Here is a 23,723-nt window from a genome sequence, read left to right on the forward strand (position 1 = left end):
TATCATGATGAAAAATAAAAATAAAATGAAATGAAAAGGAATAACAGTTAAACAATTTTTTTTAAAAAGCCTGAGGTACGGGGGCGCCTGGGTGGCTCAGTCGTTAAGCGTCTGCCTTTGGCTCAGGTCATGGTCCCAGGGTCCTGGGATCAAGCCCCATATCGGGCTCCCTGCTTAGCAGGAAGCCTGCTTCTCCCACTCCCACTCTCCCTGCTTGTGTCCCTCTCTCACTGTGCCTCTCTCTGTCAGATAAATAAATGAAATCTTAAAAATAAATAAAATAAAAAGCCTAAGGTACAGAGGAATAAAGTACTGTAGGGTAAAACGGGTCAAAATCCAAGGTTATTGATTTCTACTACAGACACTCAATAGCCTTGCCTCTCTAAGGAATTCGATAATCACTCTTCTTTCTGTTCTTCTATTTACTGCATCTGATTCTGCAAACAGCATCTTTGCTGGTCTAGGTATCTTGGGACTCTAACTTAGAACTCAATTCAGGCATTTACCGAGATCCAGTGGGTAAAGTGCCGTTCTAGTTACATTGGGGGACACAGAGGTGACCTTATACAATGTGTGACTTAAAGGACCTTAAAAGTGTTTTCAACTGAGTCTACCTGTTTATGAGAACAGCAGTATCAGGCAGAGATGGGCTTATTCTGCTGGAGGGAAAACAAGATATCTGGAGAAAATTATCTCTTCTCTCACATAAATCCAGAATCTAACACTCTCTGTGTCTGACACTCACCTGTGTCCCAAATGGATCAGGATATGTGCTTCTGAGCTTGAAAATGTTGCTGGGAAAATCCAGTACTCCATAATACCCCTTCTATCTCTTCCTGAGCATGTATGTGAAGTTATTTTCTTATAGAAGAGCCTTCAAATTAAACAAAAATCCTTATATTCTCAAGAACAGGTTTTTTTCTCAAGGACAGGGGTTTTTCTTACCTAGTCTGCCAATCTTAATATTTTACTTGAAGTATTTTAGTTCATTGAAATTGAATGTAATTACTGTTATAGCAGAGTTTATAGCTACCACTTTATTAGTTTGTCTATATACCATCTATTTTATGTTACCCTTTCTCTTCTTTCTTTGCTTTTTTTTGGGTTAGACAAATATTTTATGTTTTCCTATTAACTTGTTAATAGGAACATTTACCATTCTTTGAGACTTTACTTTAGAAATATCAACATGTATCCTTGATTTATTACATATATCTTTTTAAAGATTTATTTATTTATTTGAGAGAGAAAGAGCATGAGCAGCAGGGGCAAAGGGAGAGAGAAGTAGACTCCACACTGAATGTAGAGCCCAACACAGGGCTTGATCCCACGACCCTGAGATCATGACCTGAGCCGAAATCAAAAATTGAATGCTTAACCAACTGAGCCCCCCAGGTGCCCCGATTTATTATATTTTTATACAAATGATTACTTTCACAATACTGCTAGAATCCTAGAAAACTATAACTCCCTTTACCCACTTCTATCTTTTGCACTATTGTTGACAAACTATTGTTGTCAATTCCTGAAGTCATTAAATTTTTAATACCCATATATCTACCTTTTCCAATATTATTCATTCCATTCTACATTGCTGTGTTTCCAAGTAGGATTTCATCTTTTCATTCATTCATAAAAATTACTTTTAATATATTTGTAACATCCTGTGCTGGTACTGAATTTCCTCAGTTTTTGTTTGTCTAAAAACATTATTTCACCATCATTTTTTGACTTTTTAACTTTTTTTCCACTTTATTGAGGTATAATTGACATATAATTAACTACATATATTTAAAGTACATACTTGATGTTTTGATGTATGTATATATGTCTGTGAAGCATCACCATAATCAAGATAATGAACATAACTGTCTTCCCCCAAAGTTTCCTCTTGCTCTTTTGTACTCTCTCTCTCTCCTGTCTCTACCATTCACACCTTCTTCCCCAGGTAATCACTGATCTGATTTCTGGATCATAGGTATATGCTCTTTTTCTGTTTGGCTTCTTATGCTCAGCATAATGATTTTGAGATTTAACCATGTTATTATGTTGTGGTGGTTAATTTTATGTGTCAACTTGACTGGGCTAATGGATGCCCAAATAGCTGGTAAAACATTATTTTTGTGTGCGTCTGTGAGGGTCTTATGGAAGAGATTAGCATTTGATTCGGTAGACTGAGTAAAGACATCCACCCTCACCAATGTGGTGGGTATCATCCAATCTTTTGATTGCCCAAATGGAACAAAAAGGCAAAAGAGGGGAGAATTCACTCTCTTCTTGGGCTAGGACATCCATCTTTTCCTGTCCTCAAGCATTGGAGCTCCTGGTTCTTGGACAATTTGGACTTGGACTGAATTATATCACTGGCTTTCCTGGCTTGGCTCTCCATCAAGCAGAGGGCATATTGTGGCACTTCTTGGCTTCCATAACCACATGAGCCAATTCCCATTTTATGTATATGTGTTTGTATACACACACACACATATTTACGTTTACATTTATATTTCCTATTGGTTCCGTCTTTCTGGAGAATCCTGATTAATACCTGTATGTGTCAGAAGTTGTTTCTTTTTATTGCTGAGTAGTATTTCATTCTATGGATATGCCACAATTTTTTAATTCATTTACTTGTTGAGGGACATTTGATTTTTTTTCTGTTTGTAGCTATTACCAAAAAAGTTGCTGTGTATAAGTTTTTGTGTGAATATATGCTTTCATTTATCTTGAGTAAATAGGAGTAGAGTAGCTGGCTCATATAATAGTTGAAATTTTAAAGAAATTACCAAACTGTTTTCCAAAGTACCTGTATCTATTACATTCTCACTAGCAGTATGTAAGAGTTCTAGTTGCTCCACATCCTCATCAGCACTTGGTATGGTCATGTTTTTAAAATTTCAGCCATTCTAGTGGGCATATCCTGGTATGTCATTATGGTTCTAACTTCCATTTTCTTAATGACTAGTGATATTTAGCATCTTTCCACATACTTATTTCCCATTAATATACTTTCTTTGGTGAAACATTTGTTCAAATGTTTTGCCCTTTTTGTCTGTGTTATTTACATTATATTTTTTTAAAGATTTATTTATTTATTTGAGAGGGAGAGAGAGAGAGAGTGTGTGCGAGCAAGCAGGGGAAGGGGCAGAGGGAAAGAAAGAATCTCTAGCAGACTCTGTGCTAAGCGCAGAGCCTGACTCGGGGCTCAATCCCACAAGCCCAAGATCATGACTTGAACCAAAATGAAGAGTTGGATGCTTAACTGACTGAGCCACCCAGGCACCCCATATTCCTATAGGTATTCTTGAGTTTTGTTTTCATATGCAGTTATTTGGAAACCATTTGACCCTTCAAGAGTTTTTATTATAGTTCTTTTGTGTCCCACCTCCACATCACTCCAATACTTGACAAATGTTTTGGGACCATGTGCTTCAGTAAAGCCCCGTTGCTATAATTTGTCTTTATCACCTCAGCACCATCAGACTTTGGGAGATTTCACTCTACCGTTTATAAGCCTTTTGTGCTAGGTCTTAAGCATTCCATGCAAGTTCAGACCTCAGTAAGTATCCTTTGGGGAAAACTAACCATGCATCTGAAGCCCCTCAAGTTTTCAAGCCCTCCCTTTATCACCACGTGTCACCAAGAGTTTTGTTGGTGTTACTTTACCCCCTCAGATACCCTCTGCCTGGGCTAAGCTCAGTCTTCATTCCATGTGCAGAATCAGCAAATGGCTACAGGAAATAAAATGACTAGTGATCTCTGTTCACTTGGACAGTTCTACCTTATTTTATGAACCTGAGTTCATCTAGACCTGGTTGCTGCTACAGTTCTCTATTATAGCTAAAAATTCTGAGCTCAGACTGGCTCTTTATCTGGTAGATCCCTGGATTGTCAAATTCCTCTACTCTGTCTGCAGATATCCTAACTCTAGGTCCTCTTCTAGATGACCTGTGAACCAAATCTGCTAGTTGGGGGAGAAAAAGAATTACCATCTTCGGGTTGGCAGAAATGTTTCCATTTGTGGATAAAACAGTGTCTGGGTGGGCTAGAAATCAAAAATATTTTCTGAGATCCAATTGAATGCAACATCCATCCCGCTCCTTATCTCAACACCTAACTTCTAATTGTGACCCAGAACTATTGTAATCTATAACAAAGATCCCTGAAAACAAGAACTAAGCTAGGGTATAGGTCATAGTTTTGAGGAAACAGCCTGGGGTTAAGACTTCCCCCAAGATCCAGATACACAGGTCTGCAGTAATCTTGATGGCTCTTTCAGGTGCTCAGTATTCTTACCTGATGTTTTTATCATAATCTATCACTAGCAGGTGGGCTTTGGAAGCTGTAGTGAAGGGAATCTAGTTCATAAGTAGTAGAGAAGTTTGTGAAAACCTACTTTTGGTTTAAACATATCATACATCATATGGACCTTAGGTCTTCTGACCTCTGACAAGGAAACTTGCCCTCCTCCCTAGGAAGTCAATGAAAAGAGAAAACTCTCAAGACAGAAGTCTCCTTTGGAGCACAACTGAATGCCTGAAAGAATTCTAACTGGTAGGAGAGCATGGAGAAATTCATCTTTAGCCAGTGTAAGAGCACTGGAGCCAAGGAATGGGTTTAGAGAGAGGAGGTACTCCAGACTTGCAAATGTGCTGCTGGATGAACACTGGCCACGTAAGCCGGCGGGGAGGGGAGGGAAGAGGACAGATTCATGATGTCTTTGAACAACAATGTGTTATGAGTAACTGTTGGTGCAGAGGATGAGAGGGCTCTGGAAGGAATACAAGATCCCCAGACAGGTGGGCCAGAGAGAAATGCTTTAGGAAGCACACACCAATGCAAGTTTGGGCCTTGATAGAATTCTGGTGCCATGCTGTTTTAGCGACCATGGAGCATGATGTTGAGGAGAGCATTCTGTCAGAGGCTGAGTCCACATCAAATCTGACACTGTGCCTTGTCTGCAATTAGTCTCTTGACCTGCTACTGGGGGTTGAGGTTAACTTTTGTTCTGTTTCTGCAATTACTGGTCTTCATCACCTGCCCCACTTCACCCCTTCACTTCTCTCATCACCTCCCCTACTCTTTTCACCCTCTCTCCCAGTCACTCCCAGTGTCATTCTCTTGTTTCCCTTAAGGAAATTTAACTCACTTTAGATGAGTTAAATTTAGATGCTATAGAGTGGCAAATATAGGGGAGCCTGGATGTGTTGTTTTAGGAGAAATCCAGAGGTCAATTATGTAAGAACCCTGTGAAATAAAGGGATGGAAGACAAAAATTATCCTGTTACCATCATGAACAAAAAGCCATCTGAGGAGAGTGATTTGCTGTCAGAATGAAGCACATGATCTGCCTTCATGTATAATGAAGTATCTGTCTGACAGTAAAAGTAGGGAGGATCTGCATCCTTGGATGTGCATTAGAATCATCTGGAGACTCTAATACAGATGCCTGGATCCCATACCAGAGATTTTCATTTAATTAGGGATGGAGGTAATAGATGGGGCATCAATATTTTTACAGAACCTGCGTAGGTGGTATGAATGTACAGACAGGTGAAAACCCTTAGGGTAGGGCCTCAGCAAATCTAGCACAGGATAATAGTTAAGTATGCAGATTTGCAGAATGTGCCAAATTTCAAATCATTGAGTTCACATTCCTCTAGTTAATGATGGCATAGCCTGGAAAAGAGGAAAAGTGGCAGATGGTTGGATGACATCACTTGTGTCCTACACCTACAACTTCTTTAATTCAAATGTGTTTGTGTGGCGATTTGCATTCTTTAGGTTCTGAGACTACCAAAGCAGATAGATCCTTATAATATAATCAGTGACCAATAAAGAACTCAAATATTATTGCTGTATAATACTTTTATTCAACAGTTTTATGGGAAAAACCTCACATTTCTGTATATGTAACATCACATAATTTTCAGACATGTCAAAGGCCAGTAACAAATTACATTGGGAAAAACTTTAAAATCTATTCTTGCATGCCAATCCCTTGTGGAATACTGAAAAGCAGCCCGGTACCTCAGCACTAAAGGTTACAAAAAGCACCCTTTAAAGGAGGACTCACATATTTAATTCTCTTCCAAATTATACTCTTATTCCCCCTCTATGACAGAGCTGCATTCATTCAAAATGCTTCAGTGAAATAACAACAAGCATCCTTCAATTTACCAAAATTCAAACAAGTCTCACATATGGGGCCCAGTGTGGAGATTAGGACTAATGGACATCAGTGAGCTTTGGGTGTTCTAAAACCACAACCTAGGTAAGGTAAGTGTTCTGTGGATGGGAACAGAAAAGATGATGATACATAATATAATACTTACGGTAGGTAACTTGACTACAAAATCCACAGAGTGGCATTTCACAGCAATGTTACTGCAAAAGCACTGTGCTACAATGCAATTAGTTCAACTAATGTTGGAACTAATAAAAAATTTAATTTTTAATGAAACTTAATCACTTCAAAGCACAATAGAGAAAAGCAAATCAAGACAAAGTCCACATTTGAATTCTAGAGGGATTCCATTGCTAAGAATTGGGATTTCATAAGTAACAGACTCTTGAGACTTCTCTTTCTTTCTTCTTATAGTTTAAAAAACAGAGTTGGCCTTTTTACTCCAGAAGTTTGGGTTCACTGCAGAAATAATAGCCCTTCAACCTTCCACTGTGATGGGCGCTTAAGGAGAGACAAATGCCTAGGATCCAGAGTCTTCCTGACCCCTAGCCCACCCAGGTGCTCTATTCCATGGGTAACTGGAGCTAGCAGTCCCTGGTAGAAGACAGCAAGGACTTGGTTTTATTGATGAGTCAGAATAACGTGTGAACAAACTGTATATCTGCTTGTAAGCCTCTGCCCCAAATCACCAGAACATGAGGACTCAGAAATCTCTGAGAATAGAATTTTTTTCAAACACACACAACATAGACTATATTGCATATCATTTTTAGTTGAGGTCAAAATTTTAAAAGCCCTATTTCCCCAATTAGAAGCAGGGGAATTCTATCATTAGTATGTCTCCTTCATTTATACCCAGATTAATATAAGCACAGTGTGGAGGTAACACTTCTTTCCAAACTTAACTTCATTTTAGCAGCATACACGGAGTACTGACACTTTGCAAAAAAAAGTTTTATCTCAGATCCATTAGGTCAGTAAGAGACAAATAATTGGAGGCCTGGGTTTGTATGATCCTCTCAGAATCTTCTCTTGGACTCTTTTACAGGGTTTCTCTACCATATTAGCATTGTTTAAAAAAAAAAAAAAGCCAACACACTTGAGGCCAGGTATGCTCATAGGGGGGTTTTACCTACAGTGACCAAATACCATTCAAACCTAAGCTTAATGAAAGCTAATAACCATGACCAGACCAGCAAGATGACTAATATTTGTTTTAGGTAACATTTGACCCGAGGCTCTGGTAATGTCAGCTTGACAAATGAAGGTAAAGCAGAATATAAAAGAAAGGGTAGAGAAAAGGAACAAGAGACACAGGAATGTTTTATAGAGTAGGTTCTGTACAATGAGATCCAAAGGTTACCAGTATATTATGTCTCATTTAATTAACAACCACAACAAAAAGGCTATTTTTAGTCTGAGTTACTTAAGCCTTTAATTTGTATCCTCCTCAGCTCAGTCACTCTTCCTTTTCCCCACAACCCCCAAACCATGATGCAGTTCTTGAAGGGTTAGCACTCCTAAAGAGTGATTTTCTAACTTTTCTAACTTTGACTCTGTGAAACTCCTAGAAGCGAAAAAAAAACCAAAACCCCAAAAAAATAACAACAAACAAAAACAGCCATGTTTTTTAAAAGCTAAAAGTGTTTTTTGTTTTTCTGCCTTTATTCATTTTCAAAATCTGCCAGGCTCTTCTACAGAAAATAACTATCCCTTTAACCAACACAAAAGAATGAGTGGGTTGTACTCTGGGCTACCTTCCTCCTTCCCTCTCTCCCTTCTAGAACAGTTTCTTGGGGATAGCCTGTGTGTGATAGGCTGCTCAGGGCCATGGGGTGTATTAGCAGTGCAGAGAAGGAACGGTGCTGAAGGAGGCATCACCCAGTTCCCCATGCCTGTCCTTTTCCATACCAGCTGGTCGGCTCTCAGTTCACATGTGGCTGGGATTACCCAAGAACATAGGAAACGGACACTTTCTGCACATACCCAGATTAGGAAGATCTGAAGGCCACCAGCACTAAACCTAGTGTCACTGGAGCCAAAGCCAGTCCACAGAGGCCACTGGCCTGAGAAACTGAAGGAATCTCTTTTCTTGCCCCACTCTACTGATACATCTGTGTAAAATTTTTAATACACAAACACATAGGCAATTACACTTCAATACTGTCGATAAGAAATAGTAGTGTAACAAAATCCTCCAATAACAACCAAGAATTTGAATCCTCCTATGTGGCCCACTTATTTAATGGGTATTGGAAAAAACAAGAGTATAACTGAAGACAATGTAGATCCTGAGAGTTGGTTATAATAGGATTTGGCCTGGATTTTTTAAATGACACCACTCAAAAAGTGGCTGGGACCATAAATGGTTTCCCACAAAAGCCTTTTGCTGCAGAAGGGGTCCTTGAGTGGCTAAAGCAGTATTTACTCTCAGCAAGTAACCACCAAAGCACTTAGCAATTTGCATTCCCAGCAAAACCACCCCAATGCCCTACTGCCTCACTCCCAGGATCTGAGGTCTACATACCCAAAGACAACTGTGTCATCAGCTTTGAACAGGAAAGACAGGAGGTAGCTAAACTGACCTATGGGTGCCCTTTCAGTGTGGCTGGGCATATCCTAACAGTCAAGGCGTCTCTCAAGCATCAAGTTTGGCTTCCTTCAGTGTTCAATGTTTTGACTTGCATTTATCCTTAATGGAAGAGCCACAGATCTCGGAAAAATATGTTTTATCTCTGAACCCCAAGAGTGGATTGGATAGCTCCTTTTCATTCCACAAATGAGAATCACTGACCCCATTTCTTCACTGAACACTTTTTAAAAAGAGAGAAACAAAACGGTCCTGTTTGTACTTGGTGCAGGGAAGCAATACTATCCATGGTTAGGAACCCCAGGGGTATTTTCTTGCTTCTTGGCCTATTGAGTCTTTAAGTTGAAGGACCTTTTTAGGTGCACCAAATGAACCTGAATTTGTTTCTAGAACAGTGTTTAGTGTAGTGATGTGCACAGGGTTGGCCACATTAATATAAGATCGTAGAGGGCTAGAATACTTGTTGAACAAAATCTTGGGAACCATTTATCAAGAGCTTAAAATTCTCCTATTCAGTCTCTTAAGAACAATGAAAAAACATTTTTTAATTAAAGAATAATGTAGGCACATAAAAATCTCCCAAAGATGAAGGACATTAAAGTTTTCCCTGGTTCCACTCCCATCTTCAAAGCTGTCTGCTCTGCAAAAGAAAATACGGAAGCAGGGCCAGGCCAGGTGGGACAACCTATGGAAATATGCCGAGACAGCCTAAGCTGTGGCACTAAACACAAACGAGAAAGTAGACCTTCTGCACTCTGCCTTTCTTATAATGCTGAGACCTATTTTCTTTAGTAGGAGTGAAAACTAGTGGTAACAAAGTGGCCTGGGGCCTGTGCTGGGCTGAAAAGGAGACTTTCTGGCAGCCCCAGTCTGTGTTACTGGGTCAGGTCTCACACAGCCTTTGAAAGGGTTACTTGCCAGTGAGTTTTGTGTTAGGGATGGGTCAGGTATAGGATCTGAAGGAGGTTATCAAAGCAAGAATGTGAAATGAGAAGAGAAAGGGTTCCTGTAGGGCATCTGGTATCATAAAAAGCACAGACTGTGCCACATACTCTAGGAATACAGAGAACCCATGCAAGAAAAGCTGCCCCTGCAGGAGGCAACTGTAAATAGGGCAGAAGTCTGGCACAAGCCCATCCCTTGGAGAGCCAAGGTAGCAGTGGTAGAATCTCTACCCAACAAGGATCCTGAGAGTTGGCTCTTCACCCATTTTAGGAAAAAAGCTTCCTGTAATGGTTCTTCCTGCAGCTCCCCCAAACTGGTCTTGGTGAGTCCCCACAGGCAGAGAGAACACATCTAGCTAGGAGGCTTCCATTAACCTTTCTCTCATATGTGTGTGTGTGTGTGTGTGTGTGTGTGTATAGATACACATACACACACACATATATATATATATAAAATTTTTTTTCTTAAAATAAATTCCATGAACTCATAAAGCTCCCACCTGCAATCGAATGCAAAAGCAGAGCATCCTACTCAAAGGCTCTGAAACACACCTATCAGCCTCAAAGCAAATTAGCCTTCCAGTCTTAGGTTAAGACTGGTCCAGTCCAGAAAGGCAAGGGAGATGCTTCTCTTAAATCCTGGGAGGCAGGAAGGGATCCCTTCAGATGGGCTTATACAGCAGAGTAGTGACATACTTCTTCTTGTAGCGATGGGTTGCACTAAGGACCATCACACTGTCCTGCAAGGGAAAGAAACATGCAGCTAATTAGTTAGTTCAGACAACAGGTGGCTCTTCCAGCCATCAGTCCTTCATAGTTGCTCACTTTTAACCAACTGAGCCACTCAGGCACCCCTTTAGTCGCTCACTTTTAACAGAGAGAGTTGATATTATATAAACAGGCTAGTTCAGTTCAACTTAAATTCTAATCCTGACTTCTACTGTTACTCTATTTGTGGCCTGAGTAATCTACTTGATGCCTCTAAGCCTTTTTTCTCATCATGACAAAGGATAACACCTACCCCATGAAGGTGGTTTTGATGATTATATGAGAATATCTGAGACATAATAGGTGCTGAAGAAATCGTAGTTTCCTACCTTCTTACTCCTTTCCCCACCTCAAATGTGAATATTGGGTTTAAAACTAGCATGGAAAAAAAAAATATCCTGACATTCATTTTCTTAAAATTTATTTTTAATTAATTATTTTTTTTTTAAATGTTTTGTTTATTTATCTAACAGAGAGAGACACAGCAAGCGAGGGAACACAAGCAGGGGGAGTGGGAGAGGGAGAAGCAGGCTTCCCGCTGAGCAGGGAGCCCGATGTGGGACTCGATCCCAGAACCCTGGGATCATGACCTGAGTCGAAGGTAGACGCTTCACGACTGAGCCACCCAGGCGCCCCCTGACATTCATTTTTAGAAGGAAGTCTAAAATGCAGTGAGAAGAAAGAAGGGTGATTCCCCCCCCCGCCCCATTTCCAAGCCCCAAAGCAGGTCTAATTTAGATTTAATGACAGGGATGAACTTAAAAAGTTCGTTCTAATCAAGAGGAGACTCAGGAATCCCTCTCTATCCTTGAACAAAGTAGACCCCAAAATCTTCCTTGGAAAGACACTCAATCTAATGGGTCAACTCCAAACAACCTAAACAATCTGACAGAACCAGGAGTGGGTCAAGGCCAAGCTGAATCGCAGTAATCAAGACCCTGATCTGGGTTAGAACCAATATGACAAGGAAGAGGTACTCTTTCCCTGGCTGTGTTACAGCTCAAGGGTATGCCATAGGAGGAGACGGTAGGCCCATGAGCATCAGTTGATAGCCAAGGAGCAGTTATAGGAGGCAAAATTCAGTCTGATCCAAAGAACCCAAGCAAATCCAACTGAGAAACCAGTGCATCTTCCCTTTTTCCCATATGCTGTGTTATCTACAATGAATGCTTCTCAGATTAACATTCTGTGACCAGAGTATGCTGATCACAGCCTAAATATGACAGAAGCTAGGAAGGTAAAAAATTCAGCGCCAGGAAGGGTTTGGTAGAAACGAAGAGCAGGTGACAGAAAAATCTACTTGGAAAGACCTGGTGCCGTGATCTCTAGGAAATAACATGGAATGAGGACGGGAGGACCTCAGCCCTCTCTCTGGTACTTACTGGCATTATGACCTTCTCTGAGCCTTAGTTTCTTTATCTATAAAACAGGGTTAAAATTAAATTCAATAATATATATTTAAAAAGTACGACATAATCTGTTAAAGATAGCTGTGTCAGTGATTTCCCTAATGTGGCTGCACATCTAGAAGCAGCTTAAAAAATAATTACTGAGGGTCCATTCTAGATGCACTTATTCAGAATCTCTGGGGATGGAGGCTTTGAAACTGTATTTTTACAAATTTCCCCAAGTGATTCTGATGATGATCACCCTAGTCTGGTAACTACAGAACCATATAAAACTTCATTCCAATAGCCAAACCACAAAGACATGACAAGACTGAAAGGGTATTTTCTTTAATTTTTCATTGTTATGTTAATCACCATACATTACATCATTAGTTTTTGATGTAGTGTTCCATGATTCATTGTTTGTGTATAACACCCAGTGCTCCATGCAGAGCATGCCCTCTCTGATACCCATCACCAGGCTAACCCATCCTCCCAACCCCCTCCCCTCTAGAACCCTCAGTTTGTTTTTCAGAGTCCATCATCTCTCATGGTTTGTCTCCCCCTCAGATTTCCCCCCCTTCATTCTTCTCCTCCTGCTATCTTCTTTTTTTTTTTTCTTAACATATATTGCATTATTTGTTTCAGACGTACAGATCTGTGATTCAACAGTCTTACACAATTCACAGCGCTCACCATAGCACATACCCTCCCCAATGTCTATCACCCAGCCACCCCATCCCTCCCACCCCCCCCCACTCCAGGAACTCTCAGTTTGTTTCCTGAGATTAAGAATTCCTCATATCATTGAGGTCATATGATACATGTCTTTCTCTGATTGACTTATTTCGCTCAGTATAACACCCTCCAGCTCCATCCACGTCGTTGGAAATGGCTAGATCTCATTCTGAAAAGGTATTTTCAACCCAGACTCTAATGCAGCAGAGAAACTAAGGACTCTAGAATTGGAGGGGACAGAGCATATCTGGGTCACATTTCTCCTTTACCTAGTGTAATGGAGAGATGCAACCAGTGGGTGTATATGACCGAAGCACTCAAAAGCAGCTCCCATCCACCTTTAAAAAGCAAAAGCCTTAATCACATTCAAGCATTCTCTGAACTGGAAGATAAACTTGTTTTGCCTGCAAATGAAATCCTCGTGCTGTGAACTCCAATTCAATTAAGTAGGTGGTACAAAGGTTATGGCTATCCAAAAAGAAACCAGGAAGCAGAAAAGTCATTTAATCACAGGGCAATTCAGCTAGCCAGAATATAGGGATAGGGACTAAGATTAAAAACAAACAAACAAACAAACAAAAAACCCACCTACTAGTTAAAAAAAAGAAAGTTCTTCTCCTATAATTTGATCCTTATGGCCAGCTTCAGACTCACTGAGGTGGCAGGGCAAGAAACCACATGTTATCCCTGCCCTCCCATTTTGGGGAAGAGCCAGGCCCGCCACTTACCTTAATGGATAATGCATAGAGATGGTTCAGCATAACATGATTGGGCTCAGGAAGCAAGGCTGGGTCACACTAAGAAAGAAAAAAAAAAAATCACTAAATGGGGTTAAGTGCACAGTTTTCAACCAAACAGTTTACTCTTCCTTAGAGCTCTTTGAATCTGTTGATTCAAACTAAATTCAACACATGCTAAACTAGAATGTGTATTTTTTCAAAATAATACACTCACCTTAGTATATAGCAATCTTTATGTTCTCATTACAGAGAATTAGGAAAATTCTGAGTCCAGGACAGAAACTCTAAGCCTTAGCATCTATTTATCTCCCTTAATAGAGCTAAAACAAAAATCTTGACCACAACACATACAGAAAATTTGTGTTAAGAGGCAAAAATAATCTTGGTGGGAATCAGGTGAATTGACTAGAGATGTAAATTATATGGAGAAAAAAAAAAAAAACCCAGCAACAACCCAAACCCCTTATACTCCCCTTTTGTATATCCCCAAATGATAAGTAGGTCTTATCTTGTGTTGGACTGAAGTCCCAGAAATTGGTTCTAGCAATCCATGGCTCTGGGACCAGAAGATAACTATGAATTTTGATATCAGTACCTGGAAAAGTAATAACTCAGCCCTGGAAAAAGGAATCTGTAATGCTATTGATAGGTATATGATTTACATTCTCACACAGCTTTGTAATAATCCCAACCTCTAGGATTACTAACTTTGGCTCAAATGGTCCTAGTAACACCCAGATGCCCCAGCAATTCTCTCAGGATACTCACAGAAATATTAGTGTCCTTGTTAAGAATAACTTGAAGAAGGTGAGGAGGTAGGATGGGTGGGGATTTGAATCTCTCCTCAGATCGAAACACATACATTTCTTGACCATAAGGCCCAGGGGGAGAGCTGGAAAGGTCTGGAAGAGATTTATCCAAATATAAGGGAAAGTTGGAGAGCTAGTAAAAATGCATGAAAAGGGTGCCTGGGTGGCTCAGTTGGTTAAGCAACTGCCTTCGGCTCAGGTCATGATCCTGGAGTCCCGGGATTGAGTCCCGCATCGGGGTCCCTGCTCGGCGAGGAGCCTGCTTCTCCCTCTGACCCTCCCCCCTCTCATGTACTCTCTCTCATTCTCGCTCTCTCAAATGAATAAGTAAGTCTTTAAAAAAAAAAATGCGGGGCGCCTGGGTGGCTCAGTTGGTTAAGCGACTGCCTTTGGCTCAGGTCATGATCCTGGAGTCCCGGGATCGAGTCCCGCATCGGGCTCCCTGCTCGGCAGGGAGTCTGCTTCTCCCTCTGACCCTCCTCCCTCTCATGCTCTCTGTCTCTCATTCTCTCTCTCTCAAAAAATAAAAAAAAATTAAAAAATTAAAAAATTAAAAAAAAATGCATGAAAAAACTGTCAATAGATGGCAGCTAATATTAAATGTGGTAGACGTCATAGATCATAAACTTGTAACCTGCTGGGTCTACAATTGTAAGGCAAAGAAAGAGTCTGAGTCATCCTGAACATGAACCCTGAAATTCCTCAACATGGCAACATGATGTGGAGGACAGAGGAGGGGATGAGGAGTGGAAGACATAGGTACAGAGAAGAGCTACTCTATTTATCAGTTGTATGACCTAGAACAAATCCTTCTATTATGGTCAGTTTCTTCATTCATAAACTGAAAGATAATAATCTCTACCCTATTTCACAATGTTTTTACAGGAATGAAAGGAGGTAACAGATATGACGATGCCCTGTAAACTGTCAACCAATGTGAAAAAATTAGATTTTTTCTTTTTTCCACGCAAGCAATAGATAACAAGGTTATAAACTCTTATAGACTGCTGATAGTACAATGATTGCAACAATGAGGACAAGATTACTAACGATGTAGTAGGTGTCAGGGAAATGTAAATCAAATACCACCTCACACTCATTAAGATGACTATAATAAAAACACACACAATAATAATTGTTGGTGAGGATATGGAAAAATTGGAACTTTTGTACGATCCCCATAAAATGGTGCAGCAGCTTTGGAGAACGGTTGGGGAATTCTTCCAAAAGTTAAACTTTAAATTGGCATATGACCCAACAATTATATTCCTGGGAAATGAAAACATACGTCCACACCAAGACTTGAGCACAAATGTTCAGAACAACATTGTTTATAATAGACAAAAAGTGGAAACGATCCAAATGTCCATTGGCTAATGAATCCATACAATGGAATTTTATTCACTCATAAAAAGGAGTGAAGTACTGAGACATATAACATGGATGAACCCTGAAAACATCCTAAGTGAAAGAAGCCAAACACCAAAGACCACATATTGTGTTATCCCATTTATATGAAAGGTCCAAAATAGGCAAATCCATACAGACACAAAGTAGATCAGGAAATTGGGTGAAAGAGGGAAGACAGAGATATCGAAAGTATGCTAGTCCTCTTTCTATATAATTATGATTCCATGTCTATTGTTCATCGGTTGCTTCTCCAGAATCATATAATGCAAAAATGTAGAGTTGCAAGTGCCCTCATCACTTAATTCAATATAATTAAACCCTTGTTAATCACTGCCCCACCAGTCAAGAAGAAGGTTCACCTTTACTTACTGGGCTTATATAATAAAAACTATTTTTACGATTTTCATAAACAATTATTATACTATTGATTAGTCTTTTAGAAGCTACATAAGCCACCTTTGTGCCCTGAGATTCTAATACGCTCCACTTAAGGTTGTGTCTCCTCAGATGAGAATCACTGAGATTCTAAGCCTCTGATTTTAGTGATAGGGAACTGAGAACCAGAAAGGTTGAAGGACCTGTCCATGACTTCAAAGCTAGTGAGTAGCAGCGGCAGGCTTTGAACTCACAAGGGAAAAGTGTACTCACTGGGAACAGTGTGCACAATTCTTTAGACAGTTACAGCCTTTAATGTAATGTACTAAAATGGTAATTGTGAGCGCGGTTAGCAAATCACTCTTCTGATGTTGTAGCAAATGTGATAAAAGCCATGGAAAAAAGTAATATGGGAGAAACTAAAGGATACAGGTCTTTTCCTCTAACAAGGAACTTTTTTTTAACCAAAAACTTATAAAACTTCAGTTAACATACACACAAAAGAGTTGTGGGGGTTTTGTAACCCTTTCTCCCCAAAGACGGCCATAGTTGGAGGGCCATATAAAAATGTAGAACTGCCAGCCAAGCTATCAAACTGGCAGGATTAAGCTAATGCAGATGCAGCTAAACAAGGCAAACCAGACAGAACTGGTCTCGGCTGGGTGATACTGTCAAAAGGTCAATGAAATATTACTAGAAATAGCTTTTTAAACTACAGGCTGTAGGCCATTAGTGGCTCATGAAAGAAAGGATAAAATAGAAAATAGAGTGTATCACATGTAACAAAGACACACATTCTGCTGAGACTTGTGTTACAGGTGCATGTGTGTGTGTGTGAGAGGGAGGGAGAAAGATGGGGAGAGGGAGAGAGATGGGGAGAGAGAGAATGAGTTACAAAGTAAAACAAATGTCTTGCTGTAGATCTTGGTTGAAAAGTTTGAAATCAAATACACTAGACTGAGATTTTTTTTCTCTCAGACAAGATCTAAATGTTTAGAGGACAAACACATATAGACAAAAATATATATATACTAATAAGTTATAATTTGTGTGTGTGTGTGTGTGTATATATAAACACATATATGATTCAGAAGATTCCTGAGGAGAAAATGAAAAACAAAAACCACTCTTGGGAAGAAACAGGCATTATAAGAAAAACACATCAAGAAAAAGCAAATACTACAAAATTACCTCGACAAGATGTCTCCGAGCTTTCCATTGAATCTAGCTTTAAAGCATCAAACACCTCAAAGTCAGATTTCTTGACATGGATCAAATTGTTAATCGTGCCAAGCTGACTGGTAACCACAGGCTGAAACAATGAATGGAAAATATTCATATACCCTGTTTTAAATACATCTCTTCCATCTAACTCTCCTATTTTAAAAAATGATCATACTTGGCACCTCCATCTTTAATCAAGAGAGAAATCCTCCAGTGTAGGAGCCCATCAGTCCTGACAGCAATGACGTTGGACACCAAGGGGAATAATAGGCAAAAGGACACAGTTAATGGTTACCCTTGGAGATCAAGGCCTTACCTCTGACGGATCATGAACCCACTGTCCATCCACAAAGAACTTGTACTGGTGCTCTCCCTCAGGGAGGTCTAAGATGGCAACAAAGTCATTATGGCTACAGAAGAAAACAGAAGGTTAAACAGGCCAAGTTCCTGTTAGAAGACAGAATGTAAATGTAAAAACCATGAGACATTCACAACATCATACCAGTGATCTCCCATATTCCTAAGCAACTGTCTCCCCTGGAATAAAAAATAATTTATAGACCCATTCCCCTTTTCTGTATCACCTTGAGCACATATTTGCCAGCCCCTCCCAATAACTTTAGTTCTTAATATCTGGAAAAGAATAATAGATGTTGGGGCGCCTGGGTGGCTCAGTTGGTTAAGCGACTGCCTTCGGCTCAGGTCATGATCCTGGAGTCCCGGGATCGAGTCCCGCATCGGGCTTCCTGCTCGGCAGGGAGTCTGCTTCTCCCTCTGACCCTCCCCCCTCTCATGTGCTCTCTCTCTCATTAAAAAAAAAAAAAAAAAAGAATAATAGATGTTAATCCCCCAAAATGGTTCACCTTAGTACAGCTAATTTGCTTCAGCAGGAATAGATTCCTTCACAAGTGTAAAGATAGCAGTAGCTTCAGAATATAGAAGTGCCTCAAGTTACCCTTTCCACATTTTGGTGAGCATTTTCTGAAAAATGACCTACTTATAAAGGGCCATTCTGATTACCAAATAATTCATTATTGCTCTGCAAGCAACAACTCACATTACTACCTAGTACATCAGTTGTGTTTTGTTTTAGTGCAGAAGTCAGAACAAGTGGACTTAGCCAGTTACAGATGACTTCCCACAAGCATAGACAGGACTTGTGTTAACACAGTCCTAAAGAATGTACCCACAAAACTGTATGGTAAGTTCCTCTGAGGCAATGATGTTCTAACTGGTTAAACATTTCTGACTCACTAAGAGATTAAAAAAAAAAAAAAAAGCCACAGATGTAGTCATTGGTCACAGAAAATGTTCTAGATAGAGTCCCTATTGGGTGGAGAGGAGCAGTCCAGACAGGTCTCTCCCCTGAGAAGGGAAATCAGGTCTCTACTCCTGGATCCTACAGACTCAACCAAGACACTTGTCTTCACCTCTTAATCAGTGGAATCTTGGTGCTCCAATTGTTGAAGGACCCAGAGATGAAGACCTCCTTGCCTCCTTCAGACCAGCGGATAACAGTGGGCCGGGCCTGCTGTGTAGGCTTTACGGAGTCCTCCAAATCCTGCTGCCATGATACAAACTCCTTGTCCCCAGGGAGCTGTAAGAAGGATTAGGTCATCCCTAAATTGTGACCCAGGAATTTTTAAAAGGTCACTCTCCTCCCTAGGGCAGAGAGGGGTGCTAGGTGTCTGGTAAGGATCAATAAGCCTTGAAATTAGCAACTGAATCAGATATTGAACAAACTATAGAAAAATAACACATCTAGGACCAAAATGGTCAAATGGCTCATGCTCAAGGGTTGCCCAAATCACAGACTAACTTTAGACTTTGCATATTATCACTCACCCTTTCAGAGCCTTAAGATCTCCCTTTCAAAAAAAGAGGTGGAGGGAAGCTTACTTACTACTCCCTCTTACCAGATTAACTCACAGGCAGGCAATTATGCTTCTGAGTACCTCTTAAGAGAAAAAATATGAAAAAAAAGTATGCTTCCATAAAAAGCAATAAAGTTAGCCATGTATTTTTCACATAAATATGAACAGTTCTGAATTATCAGTTGTAATGCAAGTTAGAGATACTGAAATTCATAAATAATTCATAAACTTCATTTTGGCTAATAGGTTACAAAAGGACATTAAAAGTATAGAAAAATCATATCATTGGTTTCTTAATTTTTGAGAAGTGGTTATGAAATCGTACTTGCTCACTTCTGCCAGGTATATACTAATTATTTCAGGAGTGGGGATGAAAATTCTGGAGCCTCAAGGAACATCAGATCAAAAACACAGCTTCCTTTTACAAAAGCAGTTCCAATATCAAATGAGGTCTGTAGGATTCTAAAAAAAAAAAAATTGACTTCTTACTCAGTTTATTTTCATTACCATCCTTTAGAACAAGAGTTGGCAGACTCTGGCCAGGGAGCCAGATGCTTTTATAAATAAACTTTTATTGGAAAATAGCCACGCTCATTCATTTACATATGATCTACAGCTGCTTTCATGCTAAGCAAAACTGAATAGTTGTGACAGAGACTGTATAGTCCACAGGTCTAAAATATTTACTGTCTGGTCCCTTACAGAAAAAGTTTGCTGGTCCCCTTCAACCACTTCAGAATGGTTTAAAGGACTTTGGTAAATAGGTAAATAGGACTGTACTGTATCAAGTAAAAACATCAGTTGGGTTAAAAAAAAGGATTAACTTATTCATTTGGGCTTTACTTTGAAAATGGCTAAGGTAGTCTACCTTCCATACAGTCTCTCAATATTCCTCAAAACTATACTATGAGACACCAGTAGCAGCATAAACTCAAGTAAACAGAGAAACAGAATTGAAGGGACTTGAACATTACATAAGGAAGTGTCTTAAGTGAAAACCTTTATCTCCTTATTCTTAAAGCAATGCACTCTTGCCTGACTGGCTGCATTAAAATTACAGAAATTTTTACATATGCCTAAGGATAACTCTCAGATTCTGATTTAGATATAGGGCCTAGGAATCTGTTTTTAAAAAGCTTCACAGAGAATAATAATACTGTGATTGTTAAAATAAAGAAAAAAACCTCATCTCTACAGATACATCCTAAAATATTTACAGATAAAATAATATTTGATAGGATGTCTGGAATTTGCTTCAGAATAATTGCTGGGGGGAGTTGGGGTATAGAGGATATAAATTTGTTCACAATTTGACCATTGTTTAAACTGGGTGATGGGTATATAGGAGTTCATTATACTTCTTTGTTCTCCCTACTCTGAAACATGGAAAATGTTTCCAAATTTCCATATAGTGTTTAAACAAATTTCAAGTCATTCTAATGTGCAAATAGGATTGAGAACCACTGAACTAGTCCATTGAAGAGGACTGGCATTTGAAGCAATGTAGGCCCCACTGCCACTGTTTCTATGAGTTCCTTTCATGATTTAGTATTTTCAGTTTAGAATTTGAAAGCTACCAACTATTAATATGCCTAGCTTTGGAAGAAAGCCCTTCCACATATGACATGACATTTCTGTGGCAGGCCTGAGTGCAGCTGACTAGCAGAAAGACCATTTACTTCAAGTTAAATCATCAGCAAAATCATCAGGAAAAGAGGAAAAACAATAAGAACTACAGCTTGAAAATGTTTAAGTAAAACATTGAAGGAAGAAGTAAAGACAGTAGATTAAGAAGTATAAAATTTTAGACGTAGAATAGACCTTAGGAATTATCTGAAACAATTTTCTTATTCACAAATGACTGAGGTTAAGGAAAGAATGAACCAAAATAGCCTCCATTTCAGATGGAGCAAACTGGCTTTTATTCAGCACACCGATTATTGCAGTCACAGTTTGACAATACACTGTACTTAAATCCTGAGTCATCGATGTAGGAAAAGGGTAAAATCACGAGGTGGATCACCTTGAGAAAGCTTTGAAGAAGTAAATTCAAATGACTTGGTAGATGGCCCAAATGCTGAGGAAGAAGTTCTGAAGTGGGAGAAGGAAGGAAGGAAGGAATGGAGAAGAAACCCCAAGAAGTGGTTCTTTTAATCACCTTCACTTCTTTTTCTGTAGTTATGTTCTCAATTGGGATTCAAGAAAATAAACAGTCGAATCCAAATTTCATGTGCTACCCATGGGGCAAATCATTTGTTACTCTCTAAAGCCCCAATCTGGTGGAAGGTTTGAAGTGATAAGAAACATCAAATACACCCGAATCTCCTCAATCCCCCCATTTTTCTACTTTATCCCACTCACACTGCCTGGAGGGATTATTGTATTTCGTTCTGACAGCTCTAAATGTGACTAGAAACATTCGGATGGTAATCAGATTGCTGTTAGCTCCACCTAACACTTCTATGGGTGAACACAAGTTGCCACTTTTCTGAAAGTCCTTGGATTTGAGAGCAAGGTCTTTCAGGCAGCTGTGCGTTGTCCTTTTTTCAGCGATGGTAACATCATGAACTACTACTGGAAGTGGAAAAATCCTGGAAACATTTGCTCTCCCACTTGAGGATGTAGCTGGGCGTGAAAGAAGCACCTCAGCCACCACAATATAAAGTATGAAATAAAAATTGAGCAACCAAAGGAGGTCCTTTATTGACCCCCAAGACTAGGAGAAAGTATCAAGTAAGCAAGTGGTTGCTGCTCACAATCATGCCAAAGGGTGAGAGGATCAGAAGCGCTGAGTTCTCAGAAGGGCAAAAATGATACTGACACACAGAAATTGTCAGGAAAAAGAAATTCATTTACCCACCTTAGGGTAAATTTGAGAAACTGCCGCCGATGATCAACTCAGGCAACCTACCATCTTAAGTTTTCTACCAGGGTTTACAACCTATAAACTCATCAGTACTCTAAAAGAGGGCACCTGCCTGTTAGGAAAACCAGGGATGGAGTGGGGGTGCGGGTCTACAACCCCATCGTAAAAATATGGCCAACAGATTAATCGAGAAACAAAAACTCCGCCTCTATCCTATTTTGAGGCAGCACCGCCGGAGTAATTAACCTCCAACATCTCCGTCCCCCCAAAATCCCTTTATGTCAGAAGACCGTAACCTAGGTCAGTGTGATAAGACCCAGGAAAGGGAGGAGGAGCTCTGACCCCAGCCTGCCGCAGCTGCGCCCACTGGGGGCGTGGGGACGCTCACCTTGGAGTCTGGCAGGCTGAAGACGCTAGGGTCGTCCGTACTCCCCACCATGATCTTATGCTCCTTGCCCGGCGCATGGCCGCCGGCGCCCTCGGCGCGTGAAGCCTTGGCGCCGTGGCGCTCGCCAGCCACCCGGTCGCTGGTGGTGTTTCCCATGGCCGCAGCTCCAGTCGGGGGCCACCTGCCGTGGGGAACAACAACACGGCACTAGGAACACCCCCGCGGCCGCGTCAGGGGCGCCCCCGGCTCCGCCCCTGCGCCTGGGGATCCGGGCAAGGGAATCCCCGCCCCAGGGAAGCCGTGCCCGGGGTCCCCTCCTTCCCCGGCCTCCAGGAGCGCCCGGAACCCCCCCAGACCCCTCTCGATACCCGCTGCTCAGGAAACCCACTTTCGGGAACACCCCGCATCCCCGCGCTCACTGCCTGAGGGCGTTCCCGACCCCAGTCACCTCCCGCGATGCTCTCCCTCCTCCCCTAGCCACTAGTGCGATGGCTGTTCTGCGGATAAGGCCACCAATAAAGTTATTGAAATTGAAGCCGCGCCCGGGGCTAGCGATCCGGGTTTCCTCCTAAAATGGCTACAAGGCCGCTGGCGCGAGTCCGACCCCGCGCGCGTTCCCTACGGCCGCGCGGCGACGGCTCCCGGAGCTCGGGGCCCCTCTAGCCGCCGTCGCCTCTATGGTGGGCAGCCTCCTTCGCCAGGCGGGGGCGCCAGCTCTGCAGTTAGCCTCGGGGAAACGCCCGCCCCGTGGCCCTGGACCAGGAATCGTTGGTGCGGTCGTCCCCAGGGCCTGCCTTCCGGAGGAGACGGTCGCTAGATGATACTTAGGGCCACCTCCCTGGGCTCAGGTGCTCCGTACCCGGAGAAGCGGCGCTACTTTCTTCCCGGCCGCCTCACCTGGCTTCAGGTTAGCCAAAACGTTTCCTCGGCAGCGTTTTTATGGGAGGCAACCCAGAGAGGTGGGTTCCTATAGGGAATTAAAAAACCGGACTTCCTACTGGAGTCAGAAGGAAGTAGTGGCAATTGTTTGAGGTTCAGCCTGACTGCTGTGGGGAGCAGTCAGCCCCGACTGGGGCCCCAGGGAAGAAGGGGTGATGAGGAGATAAACGTTGACAGATTAGTGAAACAGTCTGAAGACGAGAAAGCTATTCTAAGCTAAGAAACAGCATATGCAATGAGCAACCCGAAAAGAAATACAGTTTGAGAGAGCAACAACAAAAACATCAGAAGGAGCACTGAAAGCGGAAAAGGACAAAGATTGTCCTCGGGTTGGGACAGATTTAGGTTTTTACTGATAATTGATGGAACTTAAATGGTATTTACTAATTCTTACTTTGTATTATGATCATGTGCATGTCTAATTCCCAACTAGAAACCCTAATCACTCGGTGTGTTGCACAGACCAGCCGCACTGGCATCACCTGG

At 41.1% G+C, this 23,723-nt stretch overlaps 1 protein-coding gene across 4 annotated transcripts; it reads right to left on the reverse strand.

The window, feature by feature from the left end:
- Positions 1–5,847: 5,847 nt before the first annotated feature.
- PRKAB2 (protein kinase AMP-activated non-catalytic subunit beta 2) lies at positions 5,848–22,858 on the reverse strand. 4 transcript variants are annotated; one of them, XM_034989835.1, is made up of 9 exons: positions 22,687–22,858; positions 22,299–22,479; positions 18,601–18,767; positions 17,487–17,580; positions 17,138–17,258; positions 14,121–14,254; positions 13,341–13,409; positions 11,869–11,905; positions 10,318–10,458 (listed from the first exon to the last, which is right to left on the reverse strand). In XM_034989835.1, the coding sequence occupies exons 2-9, from the start codon at positions 22,452–22,454 to the stop codon at positions 10,439–10,441; spliced, it is 798 nt and encodes a 265-aa protein (XP_034845726.1). In that variant the 5' UTR covers positions 22,455–22,479; positions 22,687–22,858; the 3' UTR covers positions 10,318–10,438. The 4 variants fall into 4 exon arrangements, with proteins under 4 accessions (XP_034845725.1, XP_034845724.1, XP_034845723.1 ...); XM_034989834.1 differs by lacking the exon at positions 11,869–11,905 and having other exon boundaries at positions 5,848–10,458; positions 22,747–22,856; XM_034989833.1 differs by lacking the exon at positions 11,869–11,905 and having other exon boundaries at positions 5,848–10,458; positions 22,718–22,856.
- Between the last annotated feature and the right edge of the window lie 865 nt (positions 22,859–23,723).

The sequence above is a fragment of the Mirounga leonina genome, unplaced genomic scaffold, assembly GCF_011800145.1.
Source record: "Mirounga leonina isolate KUSES-001 unplaced genomic scaffold, KU_Mleo_1.0 Mir_493, whole genome shotgun sequence".
In the NCBI taxonomy this organism is placed as follows: domain Eukaryota; kingdom Metazoa; phylum Chordata; class Mammalia; order Carnivora; family Phocidae; genus Mirounga; species Mirounga leonina.

What these genes read in the sequence shown, in the direction of transcription:
- PRKAB2 (XM_034989834.1), bottom strand. Translation starts at nt 22,454, where the DNA reads ATGGGAAACACCACCAGCGACCGGGTGGCTGGCGAGCGCCACGGCGCC. An exon ending in TCAGCCTGCCAGACTCCAAG is followed by an intron (nt 18,768 to 22,298) that starts GTGAGCGTCCCC and finishes TCCTTCTTACAG; the next exon opens with CTCCCTGGGGACAAGGAGTT. An exon ending in AAGATTCCACTGATTAAGAG is followed by an intron (nt 17,581 to 18,600) that starts GTGAAGACAAGT and finishes TTTCTTCTGTAG; the next exon opens with CCATAATGACTTTGTTGCCA.